Source organism: Zootoca vivipara, chromosome 13 (assembly GCF_963506605.1).
Source record: "Zootoca vivipara chromosome 13, rZooViv1.1, whole genome shotgun sequence".
In the NCBI taxonomy this organism is placed as follows: Eukaryota; Metazoa; Chordata; class Lepidosauria; order Squamata; family Lacertidae; genus Zootoca; species Zootoca vivipara.
Genome location: NC_083288.1, coordinates 32,977,556 through 32,989,861, shown reverse-complemented (window position 1 = coordinate 32,989,861; position 12,306 = coordinate 32,977,556). Strand labels below are relative to the sequence as shown.

At 41.0% G+C, this 12,306-nt stretch overlaps 1 protein-coding gene across 1 annotated transcript; it reads right to left on the bottom strand.

The window, feature by feature from the left end:
- Positions 1-2,765: 2,765 nt before the first annotated feature.
- On the bottom strand, positions 2,766-10,819 carry LOC118095470 (vomeronasal type-2 receptor 26-like). The gene is made up of 4 exons (XM_035136719.2): positions 10,529-10,819; positions 7,510-7,737; positions 6,982-7,108; positions 2,766-3,667 (listed from the first exon to the last, which is right to left on the bottom strand). The coding sequence occupies exons 1-4, from the start codon at positions 10,817-10,819 to the stop codon at positions 2,766-2,768; spliced, it is 1,548 nt and encodes a 515-aa protein (XP_034992610.2).
- Positions 10,820-12,306: the final 1,487 nt, after the last annotated feature.

Sequence of the window (12,306 nt, the reverse complement as noted above, 5' to 3'; positions counted from 1 at the left end):
TGATGAGAACTTCTTGCCTTAATGACAGTTCACTCTGTTCACAGCCCAGAGCTTCAGGGTCAATCGTGCAAAAAATCAGAGATCACAACAGATGGTTGTTCTTGGTCCACAATGCCCCCATCTCTAAATGGTGGGAGACATATTTGCAAAATTCTTCAGTGCCCTTGTTATTTGTTTTGTTCATGGCAACTGAAATTCCACAGTGGGCTGGATGAGCACTAAAATTGGTGCCTTTCAGAATTAATGAATCAGGAAATCACCTGTTCAGATCCAGGGATTTTCCCTGAGAATTACTATAGGAAACATGTTTATCACATAAGAGTGGAAATCTTTCTTCTCTGCACAGTTAGATGGATAGGGACTATTGTAATTGGGATGACCCACAGGATGAAACATAATGAATGTTTTGCATGATCTTTGCCAAAAAGCTGTGAAGGAAACCCTGAATACGTGGCGTTGACTGATTGACACCAGGAATAATGTTCCACATGTAGAGCAAAAATCCCCCCCAACATTTTTCATGATAGGGTTGGTCTTCTTGATAAAATGCTATTCACAATATTAATGTATAGAAAGAAAAGTTGTCATAGTTGTTACTCCCATGCCACAATAACTCAGAGTTTCTCAAGGTAACAATTTTCTGCTGTCACAAATCCCATTGCAATGCAATTAAAACATGAGATTATTATTATTAGAAGTAGTTGGAGTAATAGTATACAAACTATTACCTGCTGTCCACCTGAAGCAAGGTTATAGAAATGAAATACAATATGTAAAAAAAGACAGATAAAGCTTAACATTACAGAGATGAGATGGGTCCCAAAAAGCCTATATATGTGTCAAAAGCCTATATAATGTAGGTGCCAGATGCATCTCCCGGATTACTTGAAATCAATTGGAGGCAAGATGAACTCTTCACTAAGAGAGTTCACTAAAGTGATATTTTCTCCTTGAATGGAATGCTGATATTTACATAGTTTCTAAAAACTCAAGAGATGCTGCTGTGGTGCATAGTGTACAGTGGCTAAATTATCCCAATCCACATACAGCCATAGATGCCTTGCCAAATGAAAATTGTAAAAGGCATTTGTATGCACCAGGGTTGTTTGGCCCTCCTACAATTAAGACCTATCCAGGAGTATCCTTCTGAATACAGGAACCAACTATGCAGAGAATAATTTATTCACCCTCATCCAGTTCACTGCTGCCTTGTGACAGTGGCCCAGACAAGACTGAGCTGGATGAACCAATAAGGCAGCTTTGTATGCTCCAGATGGAGCCCATAGATCATGTATCAAAGCCTGCAAGGAGTTACATACAACCACTCCCTTATTTCTAAGTCTCATGAAAAATTCCGGTGGGGCTTCTTTAGTGAAGGTTGTTGGAATGGAGACGAAGACACATGAGAAGCAATGTCACTAAAATAGATTCATGTCAGCGAAACTCAGGTGCTGACAGGAGGAGAAGAAGTAGGCATAGGGAGAGAACAGTTAGCAGCGGAATCTGAGCTCGGAACAAAGGGGAGGAGAAAAACAGGGCCAAAGTGACAGGCAGCTGTGTGAGAGCTCCAATAGTGAGCCAGATGTTGGAATGCAGGAAAAATTCTCTCCCAAATCTCGTAGGATCTCAAATGTGCCCGAGACACGCAAAAGATACCCGAAGAGAAGGTGGGGGCTTCCGTGCTGGGGAAGGGGGAGGAGCTCAGTCCGGGCAACTCCATCTTCTGGGGAGGACAATGAGTAGAGGAGCTCCATCCTAGTTTGTTGTTTTAGCAATAAATCTGAAATAATTAACAGCCAGAGTCGTATTGTGTTTTGGGAGAGAAGAAGCCATAACAATTCACTTCCTTCTCTGGAGCATTGTATTTTTTAAAAATAATGTGTTTATTTAAAAAAGAACGTACACTTCAATAACACACAAGAAGAAAGAAACAAAGAAAAACAATAATACTGAAAGGAAATGAATGGACATTTGCATTTTGGGGACAGATTGGAGTTAATGGATGCTAAAATTACCAGGGTATGAAATCACCTAAAGATTATTTGAAAAATAGATAATTGAATCTTTGAGAAAATTAATTTCATAGGCATCTTGTTCTGTATTTTTTCTCATGTCAGAATGACGCTCTCTCGGAGACGGTAGACCCCAAGACCCCTGAGCGACTCCCGGAAGGCCTCCTCTGGAATGGCATGTCCCCTCACACCAGAGTGCCTATCTGCAACAATCCTCTTATGAGAAGAGCACATAAGTCTTATAGCATCATGCAGCAAGAAGAAAAAAAACATCCTTAGATTTAAACTATGGTTATTTACAGTCTATATACAGCGACTCCATAATTCACGTCTGTGTTCTCCAAGCTCTGGCAGAACAAGAAGACTGCACACAGAAGAAGTGAAAGTACATCACATTACAAGAACACTCTCAGACGGAAGAGATAAGACAGTCTTCCGTTCCCATATTCTCTCTCAGTCACTCATGTGACAGTAATCACACTAGCCAAGCTGAAGCAGAGGCTACACAAAATCCTAACAGTCAATATTATTACAGTGACAAATTATTATAGAAAAACCTGTTTAATTGCTTTCTTTATCATATTTTTAAAAAATGTGTTTTAACTAGTAGATAAAAACAGAGTATAGACTGGGTAGGAATCAGTTGCTTCCATATAGATTTGAAAATTGCAAGTGTAGCTTTTTTTAAGGAAGGGGATCCTCTGTGGTTTTGTTGGTTGATTATTAGCAAAGGGCAGATCTTTCTTTCTTTCTTTAGTTTTTCTTCCTCATAAGCTGCTCTTTGTTGTTCAGCTGAGGCCTGAACACAATAATATAACATTTGGGGGAAAAGATGCAACCCAGCAGTCCAGCACCAGAGGCTAAGATGGAGAAGATCTCCACAGCAACCATGTATTTTCCCTTGCTGCTCAGGTAGGATGGAATAAAGGAGAGCCAAACACTGCAAAACACCAACATGCTGAAACTGATGAACTTGGCTTCATTGAAACTGTCAGGTAATTTCCTGGCAAGGAAAGCAACAATGAAACTAATAATTGCCAGGAAGCCCATATAGCTCAGAACAACGTAAAACATCATAACAGACCCCTCATTGCATTCTAGTATAATTTCTTTAGCCACTGAGAAACTGTCTGTATCAGGAAATGGGGGAAAGGTTGCTAGCCACACGGTACAGATCCCAGCCTGGACAAAGGAGCAGGAAAGGACAATGGTGTTGGCCAATCCCTTCCCCACCCATTTTCTGATCCTGGATCCAGGTTTGGTGGCCATGAAAGCCAAAACCACAGTGATGGTTTTTGCCAATACACAAGAAACAGCCACTGAGAAGATGATGCCAAAAGTGGTTTGTCGCAGGAGACAGGTCACCTTCTCAGGTTGGCCAAGGAAGAGCAGTGCACAAAGGAAGCAGAGCAGGAGAGAAATGAGGAGAGTGTAGGTGAGGGTCCTGTTGTTTGCAATGACTATGGGAGTGTCATGGTGCTTCATAAATGTACCCAGCACCAGAGCTGTCATCAGAGAAAATGAAAGCGAAAAACAGACTAAACTGTTGCCCAAAGGTTCTTCATAAGACAAGAAGCTTATATCCTTGGGAATACATGCATCTTGGTTCTTGCTTGGATAGTCTTTGTCTGAGCATTTATCACAGTCACTCATATCTGGAAAAAAGAAAGACATAGTCCCCAATTCATATATAATTCCATCACAATATAAGCCTCTCTTTAAGTCAGAACATACATTCTGTGTTGTTTGATCTTATGTGGTGGTGGAGGCCTAATTGGTGCAGAGCTACATGGGGCTGAAGCAGAATCTTGTGCTCTAAGAGCATCCATATGGTATTATATAGTGTGTTGAATTCCATATATGAGAAGTGCTCAAAAGTTGTAACATGACTCGGGAATTCAAAAGATATTTTACTCATGATGATATAGTTTTGCAGGGTAAGTAAAATATGTGTAAAATGAATGAAGTCATTAAAAGACACTTCCAATTACTTGTTGTCATGTTGTTGTTGTTGTTGTTGTTGTTGTGTTGTTGTTGTTGTTGTTGTTGTTGTTGTTGTTGTGTCGTTTAGCCTTTTCCTATTCTTCTTGACCCCATGGACCAGAGCTTAGATATTATTATTATTATTATTATTATTATTATTATTATTATTATATTTTTTTATTATTGTTTAGCATTACCTGTCATTTTCAGAAGCTAAAATTACACTTCTTTGGCTTTACAAGAGCCATTTGTGTACTTTTCAATAAAGTGTAGACTTAGCGAGCTAAGTTAAATTAAAGTTAAGCCATTAAAGTGTATTTGGAGCTCTTGCACAAGAAAGTCCCACCTCAAAAAGCACATTTATTTTATAATAAGGAATGTGATTTGGAAGTAGATTGGAACAATTAATATTATATTTGCTTGATGCAACCTTTTCTAATATTCCCACAAACTAAGCAGAATTAATTCACAATGAACAGCTGATTTTGCGTAGCAAACTCTGCTTATTGTGGACCCACTCACCGTGACCCCTCCTCAGGGAGCAAGGCCAAGCCTGTGAAGGTGAAATGACTGGACAGGACAAGCGTCTGGGATTTAATTTTAGCCACAACTTTATTGATTCCAGATGTAGGTTGGACTTTTCTTGGGCAAAGGGTGTATATCTCCTTCCAGACATCCTGGAGAGTGAAGTAAAATGGGCCTTAGAAAGCACTGCTAATAACAATGCCAGTGGAAGTGATGATATTCCAGCCGAACTATTTAAAATTTTGAAAGATGATGCTGTTAAGGTGCTACACTCAGTATGCCAGCAAGTTTGGAAAACTCAGCAATGGCCAGAGGATTGGAGAAGATCAGTCTACATCCCAATCCCAAAGAAGGGCAGTGCCAAAGAATGCTCCAACTACTGCACAATTACACTCATTTCACATGCTAGCAAGGTTATGCTTAAAATTCTACGAGGCAGGCTTAAGCAGTATGTGGACCGATAACTCCCAGAAGGGCAAGCTGGATTTCGAAGAGGCAGAGGAACCAGAGACCAAATAGCAAATATGCGCTGGATTATGGAGAAAGCTAGAGAGTTCCAGAAAAACATTTACTTTTCCTTCATTGACTACGCAATAGCATTTGACTGTGTTGACCACAGCAAACTATGGCAAGGTCTTAAAGAAATGGGAGTGCCTGATCACCTCATCTGTCTCCTGAGAAATCTCTATGTGGGACAAGAAGCTACAGTTAGAACTGGATATGGAATAACTAATTGGTTCAAAATTGGGAAAGGAGTACGACAAGGCTGTATATTTTCTCCCTGCTTATTTAACTTATGTGCAGAATTCATCATGCGAAAGGCTGGACTGGATGAATCCCAAGCCGGAATTAAGACTGCCGGAAGAAATATCAACACCCTCAGATATGCTGATGAGACAACCTTGATGGCAGAAGGTGAGGAGGAATTAAAGAACCTTTTAATGAGGGTGAAAGAGGAGAGTGCAAAATATGGTCTGATGCTCAACATAAAAAAAAAAAAGCCTAAGATCATGGCCACTGGTCCCATCACCTCCTGGCAAATAGAAGGGGAAGAAATGGCGGCAGTGAGAGATTTTACTTTCTTGGGCTGCATGATCACTGCAGATGGTGACAGCAGTCACGAAATTAAAAGATGCCTGCTTCTTGGGAGAAAGGCAATGACAAACCTAGACAGCATCTTAAAAAGCAGAGACATCACCTTGCCGACAAAGGTCCGTATAGTTCAAGCTATGGTTTTCCCAGTAGTGTTGTATGGAAGTGAGAGCTGGACCATAAAGAAGGCTGATCGCTGAAGAATTGATGCTTTTGAATTATGGTGCTGGAGGAGACTCTTGAGAGTCCCATGGTCTGCAAGAAGATCAAACCTATCCATTCTTAAGGAAATCAGCCCTGAGTGCTCACTGGAAGGACAGATCGTGAAGCCGAGGCTCCAATACTTTGGCCACCTCATGAGAAGAGAAGACTCCCTGGAAAAGACCCTGATGCTGGGAAAGATGGAGGGTGCAAGGAGAAGGGGACAACAGAGGATGAGATGGTTGGACAGTGTTCTCTCAACATGAGTCTGACCAAACTGTGGGAGGCAGTGCAAGACAGGAGTACCTGGCGTGCTCTGGTCCATGGGGTCACGAAGAGTCGGACTGACTAAATGGCTAAACAGCAGCAACAACAACAACAACAACAACAACAAGGGTGTATATCCCACACAGTCTCCCTGGTTAAAGGCTGTTGCAAGGGTCAAGCCCAAGATTAGTATGTCCATGAAAGATGCAGGTCTACATGTATGACCCTCCCAGGTTGGTGAAGAAACCTCTATGGGCCACCTGCTACACACCTTGGTTTTGGACATAGACTTCCAACAAGACCACTCTTACAGGGAACCCTGTTATCGCACACTTCTGAGGTGGGGTTTGTGTATCACATCACCCACCCCAGGATGTTAGCCTGCCTAGATGCCTTCCCTGCCAAAGATGTGACTATTGCTATAAGGAAGGCAAAACCAACAAAGGGGCCAATCGGTTTAGAGGCAAATTCCTTCCCGGTTCTGAATACAGGAACCATTACTGAACTAGAGGAAAGCCAATAAACACAGTACGTTAGAAAGAAAAAAGATTAACAAACAACAAACCCACAGCATCAGTGAATAGGGAGGGCCGGCAGAGTGGTTCTTCAGCCGACTACAGTCTCTGAGGACTAACAGTTTAAAGCCCCACCCACTTAGTGGGTGGCTGGAATTGAATGACCAGATGATGGGAAAGCTCAAAAATTCAGAGTGGTGACCAGGGAGCTTCCCGATAGGTGACCACTTGACCCCAGCATTGCTCTCTAGGGATGTAGGCGTGTCACAATGGGTCACAACAGCTGCCCACCCCTGACTGCTTAATAAGACATTCTCTAACAAACATCCTTTAAACATCAATGGAAGTACTGCTTCTGTATCCAAATTTCTGCGTATTTCTCTTACCTTCCTGGTTTGAAATCTTTCCCTCTGGGCACGGGATGCAATCATAGCAGCAAAACGGTTCCCCTTCCTTCACTTTCTTCCTTGATCCTGCATGACAATTCTCAGTACAGACAGAAAGAGGCCGAACCTAATCAGTAAATGAAGCAGAAGCATGATATTCATGAGAATAATGAGTTTGGAATCAGTCAGGTTCTGGGGAACTTCTCTATGTTACTAAGATGTCACAGCATTTCAGTAAGGGGTTAATCAGCTTTGCATCGAGTGGATTCATATATATTTTAAAACAGTGAATAAATAGCAGATATCATAGATATTTTTAGAGATCACACAACATTACAGTGCATTTGGGAAGAAAATGATAAAAACACACACACATCCTGGACAAATACATTAATTTACATCTAGTAAAAAAATGAGATACTTTCATAAGATTTTTTTCTGATTCTCAAGTGTACTTTATTTAGACATCAAGGCAAATAATCATTTAATAATGAATCTCTTTTGAATTAGCTAACAATGTGACTCTACCTGGTTAAACCATTTGTGCCATGTTATGGCATCTTCATGAAGGGTGAAGGCTTGGTCTGGAGGAGCCTCAGGATCCATCCTCCCAACTTTTACCCTATGAAAGGACTGGTTGGAGGAAATAATCCAGTTGATAATGTCCAGACTAGATATTACCTCCCCGTTCTGATTGAAGGACACCGTGTCTCCAGCACTGTTGTTAAATGAGACACCTCTCAGAAAATGATGGAGCTAGATTGAAAAGAGAGAAGGCAAGCATTTAGCAAAGGGTGGATCTGAATGTTTCAAAAAGAGATCCAGTGCAGAGCCCTGCTGACTGGAACATGCATGAAGCTTATTTGGAGCTCATTGATGGCCTGCAATTTCCCCCTTTCTCCATTCCCCATTCCCCATTAGTATTGCATGTAAGCTTAGCTGTGTGTGTTTCGGGATCCTATTCATGTTCAGCATGGATAGGCTTCAGGTAGAGAAGGAATGCTTCTCAACTTTTCCTCCCAAAGTGCATGCCTGTAAAAATCTCTGCATGCCGCATTGTGTCTTGAAAAGAGCCTCATATTGCAGTCAACAAATGAGATAATAACTGTGCATTGGGGTGATAGTGAGAAAAGAAATGAATGGGTGTATAAACAGGTAAAGAATCTAGGAGTAAATAAATGTCTTTCTGTGCTTCTGTGCATGGAGAGTGTCGGTATGTGGAATAAAAGGATGAAAGTGTATTGGACCATCAGCATACCTCAGTAGTTTTATACCTCAACAGTTCTGAAGTAACAGATTGAAGGAAGATTCATCCTTCAAAGATTGTGGGCAGAGGAGGGAAAATTTGTTAGGGAACTAATTATTTATTTATTTATTTATTATTATTATTATTTATTATTTATACCCCGCACATCTGGCTGGGTTTTCCCTGCCACTCTGGGCGGCTTCCAACAAATACCAAGATACATTAAAATATCACAGATTAAAAACTTCCCTAAACAGGGCTTGAACACTGTATAGTCTCATGCAATTTAAGGATTTAAAGTGCCTTACCTGCCAAAACTGCTGTTTCTGAAGCTTCTTCCTCCCTCCGTTAACCATTTGTGAGTGTTTGAGTATTGCTAAGGACATGGCATGTAAAGCATGGGAAAGGGCAAAGACAGCATTGTAGATGCTGTAGCTTTGACCTTCCAAAGTCATTTCAAAGAGAGATGCAGGAAGGTTCTCTAAATTCTCTGTTCCTGCGCAGATATCCCCCATCACATCATCGAGGATGCGATGTGGAAATACACAGCCAAAGGCATGTTGCCAGAAATCCCAGATGAAATCATCACCTTCTGCATTGTAAGGGTTTCTGCCCTCAATGTATTGATGAAATCCTGGTAGATCGTTGGAATGAATTCTGAAAGTTATAGTACCACTGAATATTTCTGCATCCCAATCCCGCTGAAAGGCCAATGAAATGAACTGAAATTGGGCTGTTGATATCCATACTTTACCTTTAAGATTTGTTTTCATGCTCCCAAGCATTGATAGATATGGAATCCATCTCAAAAATACTGTGGTAGAAGTTTCTCCATAGACCAGCAAAACATTGGCTTTGCTACCCCTCACTCTATCATGCATTTTTGCCCCCTGTTGCATCAGGGTGAGTCCTTCAGTGATAAAACTGAATCTTGGGATTGTTTCTAGAAAGGCGAAACAAATACCTCTGTCTGAAAAGAATGGGAGCACATTTTGTACAAATCTTTCTCCACTGTCATTGTCAACCACAGCAACCCCAATCCACGTCCACTTGAAATGCAGAAGCAAAGAAAGAATCCCTGCAAACTGGTGGCCTTCTTGGGGGGCCATCTGGTAGAAAGGTAGTCCTGGGGTTTTATCATTCATCACTGGAGCCGGGCCATATATGAGCTAAAAAGAGGTGTGTTGGGAAGAGACAAAAAAAAAAAACCTTTATTTATATAACAGTGTTATACATGGTGAACCGCACTTGATATGTGCATTTGAACATCCATATAAATAGTGCATCTTTAGCATCAGGAAACATTTTATATCTCAGCTGTACTATCTGAGTCACCATTGATGAAACTGCAGATCCAGGGGAGTACAATCTAATCAATCCTGAATTACAGACCAATGGGATATACAGACTATTTCCATTCACATAAGGATCTCAATCTACATCAGCTAATCACAGTATTTCTTTTATTGCCGGACTGGCATAGCATCTAATTCTCCCTTAATTAAAATTCCCCCTTAATTAAAAAGCAACTTCAGTTTATGCCTACAGATGGGCAGTTCATAACAGGGTTTGTGAATCAGCAGAGGATGCCCACAAAATGTAGTGCTCAAATTCAGTTCTAATCTATTAAAATCATGTTCAAGTTATGTCAGAGGCTAGTCTGGATTGGAAGAGTAGGGAATGCAATATCAGGAAGATCAGCTGCTAAAAGAAGAGTACCTCGAGTCCACCCCCGAGTCCAATGTTTGCAGAAGCATAAAGGCAGGCAGGCAGACACAGAAGCTTCACAGTTGAGAGAGGAGCTGCCTAGCTATGAGATAGTAGCTAAGCAACAAGAAGGGAGGGAGGAGCTGGGCAATGCATCAATTGGGAGTGAAGGGGAAGCCCCTCCCTTCCCCCGAGCTCGGAGAGCCAAGCGTGTCAAAGAACAAAGGAGACAGGGGGGAGGGACTTCACTTTGGTGTGCTTAGTGCTGTGGAAATGAGGAGGAGTCTGAGTAGGCAACTGATATCCTTGCAGAGGGTTGCCTGTTTTGGCTTGTAATATAATTCTGAAATAAAAGGACTATAAATATACCAAATGCTCGTTAATTATTATTGGGGAGCCACTGGAAGGGAGAGGGAAACTACCGTACTTGATATTATATGTTTCTTTGTTTTTCAGTTGTGAGCAAACTGTTTTCAGTGTGCCTAAAACATGTAAAGAAAAAAAGCATAATACAAGCTGGAAGAAATAAAGAAAAAGTATGACTGCATTACTGAATTTTCATATTCCACTCAGAAGCAGCCATAGATGTCCTACCTGTGGAATCTTATAAATATCCAAGATCGTTGCCACATGAAGGGAGATCTGGGAGTCAAGACCCCCAATGACAGCTGTCAGATTATTCTGTGTATCACATATATAGTTGGGGAGAAATTTCTCCAATGTAGATAAAAGCAGCATTGTGGCATGATATGTTTTCCTTGCATCAACATAGCTGTCATAGATGTGGAAGCCCAAGGTGACGTTTGGCAAGATGTGAGTGTTTTCATTGATCTCCTTGACAGCAAATGCCAAGGCCAGGATGAGTTGGTAACCCTTAGGTACCATGCTGGAACAACAATTGCATTCCTGATCAGAAGAACATCTCACAGTTCCAACAATATTTATTAATTAATGAAATTCATATTCCACCCTTCTTCCCAATTAACCCCAGCAAAGGAAATACAAAGGAAGTAAACCAATTAAACCATCTAAATGGAATTCCAATAAATATGTAGGCCATCCAAAAGATACCCACACAGAAGCTCCTGCTGAGTTCATTGATCTCCAGGAGTTTGTTAATGTTTTCTCCCTTGTACAGAATTGTAAGGCAGAAATCCTATGCATTGTTACATTGGAAAAGCTGCCCCCCCCAATACCCACTACCACAGTGAGGTTTTCTTTCTCTTCTGCCTTTTGTTGAATGACAACGGAGCTCTGGATCTAATTACAGTAATTATATTTAGATTCTATCTGTTCTGAGGCAGTCTTTAGCTTAAAAAAGAAGAAGAATGCCAACTTCAGAACACACCATATCCTATAGCTTCTCAGTGAGATTCATTTCTAAAGAAACTTTGTCAAAATGAACAGAATATATAAAGGAGCTATTTCAAGCACACAAATAGAGATACAACCCAGTACATTATTTACTACAGTATAGTTTTTACCACCGAGCATTTTGAAAAGATATTTAACTGGGTTGGTCTTCTTGATAAAATGCTATTCACAATATTAATGTCTAGAAAGAAAGGTTGCCATAGTTGCTACTTCCATGCTTCAATAACTCAAGTGTATCTCAAGGTAGGCATTATTGAAACATGGTAGGATGGTGTGGTTGAAGGAAAATCAGGAGATTATGTTTGACACTAGCTTAGCTGCAGGTGTTGACCAGGCTAAGCCATCCCTAGAGTGTGACTGCTCTCACATGGTGACAGCTTCTGCAGACACTGGTGAGAGCTGAGTGCTGGGTGGGGACCAAAGGTGGACAAACTACCCCAGAAAGAGCACAATATGTCCTCAACCAGAGGTACTACCCCTCCCCTAACATCCCATTGACCTCCCCATGAAGTTTTTCATTCTTCTGTAGAACAATTCTTATTTCCTGGACTATTCTTTTTTAATTGCCTTAATTCCAGAATCCCATGCATTTTCAGTCAGAAATGGATATAATCTGAGATGAAGGAAGTTATTCCCAAACAGGAGTTTACAGGTGTTCTGAGGTATTCTAGGACTGATCACTCCAAGCAGAAAAAACAAAAAGTTCTTACACAAGCTCTTCAGATGATTCCGGAGGATATTCTTCAGTGAAGGTTCCTGGATTGGAGACGAAGCCACCATGAGTAGCAATGACACCAATGATAAAATCTCCTGATTGATGGTACTTATGAAGTCGCTGGTGTATATACGGAACCTTGCAATTTGCTATGCAGACCTGACAAACCTTTGCAGCAAATAGTGCCAGCAGCAAGAAAACCACCATCTTGCACATAAGGGCACGTTTTCCATCTAACCACAGATTTATTTAATCTCTTCTACAGCACTATCAATACATTAAA